We start from the raw sequence: 2,535 nt of genomic DNA on the forward strand, positions 1-2,535 counted from the left end.
TTCATCACTACGATGCTGTAACTCAGAGGTGATGAAGGTGACCCAGCGATGTCCAGTAGTCTCCAGTGAGAGCAGCAGCTGCTGCACGTTGTAAGGCATCGCTTTAGTCGTCCTCTCCTTTAATACAACTCGTGTGTTCTTCTGGTGACGGTGTGTCTTGAGGCTCATACGTGACGTCATTCGTTGAAATCCTAAAGGTGCGTTCACACCAAACACACGTGAACACACCTTGAGAACGTTCTTCAGACCAACATCTTCCACAACACTAACCTGCAGTTTGTCTCCACTTCTCTGTAGCATCTGTTAGCTTCCCAGTTAGCAGTCGACTCCGGGGCGGATCCGCCGTTCTGTCGCACTGAGTTCGGCCATGAGCACAGGATACGGGCGACACGGAACAGTTCAACGGAGTCTGAAGACTTCCTCCACTGTTTGTTTGGGTGATTTGCTGCAGCAACGGTGTGTGCTGCATTTTTTTAAAAACTGCATTAACGCGCGATAAAATAATTGTCGGGGTTCATGAATGAATGCGTTAACGCAATAATAACGCGTTAAGTTGCCCAGCACTAGTATATATAGATGACACAAAGAACAGGGCTCATGAAGTGATACTAACAGTGGACTCAGTGCATGTTGAGCACAGCTCTCTTTCTGGACTCCTGGATGTAAAGCTGCATGAACTCTCGTCCAAACATCTCTCTGTCGTCCTCGTCGTCCTCGGCCTTCGTCTTCCTGCAGGACAGCCTCACGTCGAGAGACAGAGGGTTGTCCCGGAAATTCACAAACCTGCTTCAACAGAAACAGAAACATCTGCTGAGTCTGAGAGACGATTGATGGTTTTAACTGTGTAATACTACAAATATGAATATTATCTGCTTCTGTGTGTGAGGACGGACCTGAAGACAGACAGACCTGAAGACAGAGAGACAGACAGACTGACCTGAGGTTGGACATGTCCTCCATCAGTGGGGGGATGTCTGTGAGTCTGTTGCTGCTGAGGACCAGCGTGTCCAGACTCTTCATGCTGCTGATGTTATCTGGAAGTTTCTCGAGTTGGTTCCTCTGCAGCCACAGAGTGTGCAGTGTCTCCATCCTGAGGACAAACGGACCTCAGTGTTCATTGGCTGATGGCAGAAGGGGGCGGGGCATCAGATCATTCTTTCCCCCACCTGTGTATGTCTTCAGGTAAGTGCTGCAGTCTGTTTCCTCCCATGTCGAGCCACTGGAGCACCGGCAGTCCGACCACGCAGTCCGGCATGCAGGTGAAGTCGTTCATGGACAAGTCCAGGTGCTGCAGCTTCTTCAGGTTCCTGAACTGTGGTTCAGAGAACAGACCTCAGATCAGCTGGATCTTAATGGGTTCATGAATACAGGTCTACAGGACCTGGTTCTTTGGAACCTGAATGAGGTAGTACCTGGTCTGGTAGCTGGTTCAGGTCCCGGTTCATGGCCAGCTCCAGTCTCTCCAGACTCTCACAGCTGCTCAATTCTTCAGGAACAAACTGGATTCTGTTGTAGCTCAGCAGGAGCTCTCTGAGCCGAGTCAGCTTCCCTGAGACCAGAACCAGATCAAAAGAGTTCACAGAGACAGAACTGTACTAGAGGACAGGAAACAGGTCTACAATCCTCAAATCTGTGTTCCAGTAACAATGTAATAATGATTTTTTATCTTTAGTAGAAGTGGAGGACGTACTGACCGATCTCTCTGGGGATCTCTGTGACCCCGTTGCGGGACAGATCTAGAACTAAAAGATTCTGGAATCTGGTGATGAAGTGAGGGATCTTCTGCAGTCCGGTCCGGTGGATTTGCCACTCATGGACCTGACTGAGCTGGACCAGACAGCCCGGCAACGTCTTGAGGAAGGAGAGCAAAATGAAGATATGACCACAACGTAACATCAAGTCCACGTTGCACAGAGTCCACTTCACCTGTCGGGAACATTACCTTCCACTCCTCCTGTTCGATCCGGAGGATGAGCCGTCCGTCTTCTGTCTGCAGCTTCTGTTTCAGCTGAGCCAGAACCGCCCGGTCCTCCCAAACCCCAACACTCAGTCTGAACCAGGACATGAACCACATGGGACATGACAGATCAGAAAGACCAACACTCAGTCTGAACCAGGACTTGAACCCAGTGGCAGGCCGTGCATTTTATACCTGGGCCTTCACTGTTGTCCAGCAGCTGAAATACCACCTTATAACCACATGATGGCGCCACAGCTACGCTTATTATTCGTTTCTATGGTGTAACAATACAAGTATTCGTATTAAACTGTTTGGTACGAGGCTTACGAAACAAACAATACGTTTGAATAATACTAGTGCATTTGGAAAATGCAGAAGCTTAAATTGTGGGAAATATAATGTTTTCTGCGCTCACGTAGGAGACAACAGGCTGTGACGTCTGAACCCGGAACCAAAAAAAACAGCTGAGGCACCGCACGTATTCTGGGAGGCTACGCTAACTAGCTTAACAAACAACAGCAGCAACATGCATTCTGCTACACACTGGAGGGCCATTCAGATATTAGATGTAAAGA

General features: G+C 48.8%; 1 protein-coding gene across 1 annotated transcript; it reads right to left on the bottom strand.

Moving 5' to 3' along the window:
* Nucleotides 1-419: 419 nt before the first annotated feature.
* LOC116380384 (leucine-rich repeat-containing protein 39-like) lies at nt 420-2,328 on the bottom strand. Its single transcript, XM_031842311.1, has 6 exons — nt 1,943-2,328; nt 1,695-1,851; nt 1,413-1,549; nt 1,167-1,312; nt 938-1,090; nt 420-783 (listed from the first exon to the last, which is right to left on the bottom strand). Exons 1-6 carry the CDS (start codon nt 2,072-2,074, stop codon nt 621-623), a joined length of 888 nt encoding a protein of 295 aa, XP_031698171.1. The 5' UTR covers nt 2,075-2,328; the 3' UTR covers nt 420-620.
* Between the last annotated feature and the right edge of the window lie 207 nt (nt 2,329-2,535).

This window comes from Anarrhichthys ocellatus, unplaced genomic scaffold, assembly GCF_004355925.1.
Source record: "Anarrhichthys ocellatus isolate YVR2014 unplaced genomic scaffold, GSC_Weel_1.0 scaffold7004, whole genome shotgun sequence".
NCBI classification, from domain to species: Eukaryota; Metazoa; Chordata; class Actinopteri; order Perciformes; family Anarhichadidae; genus Anarrhichthys; species Anarrhichthys ocellatus.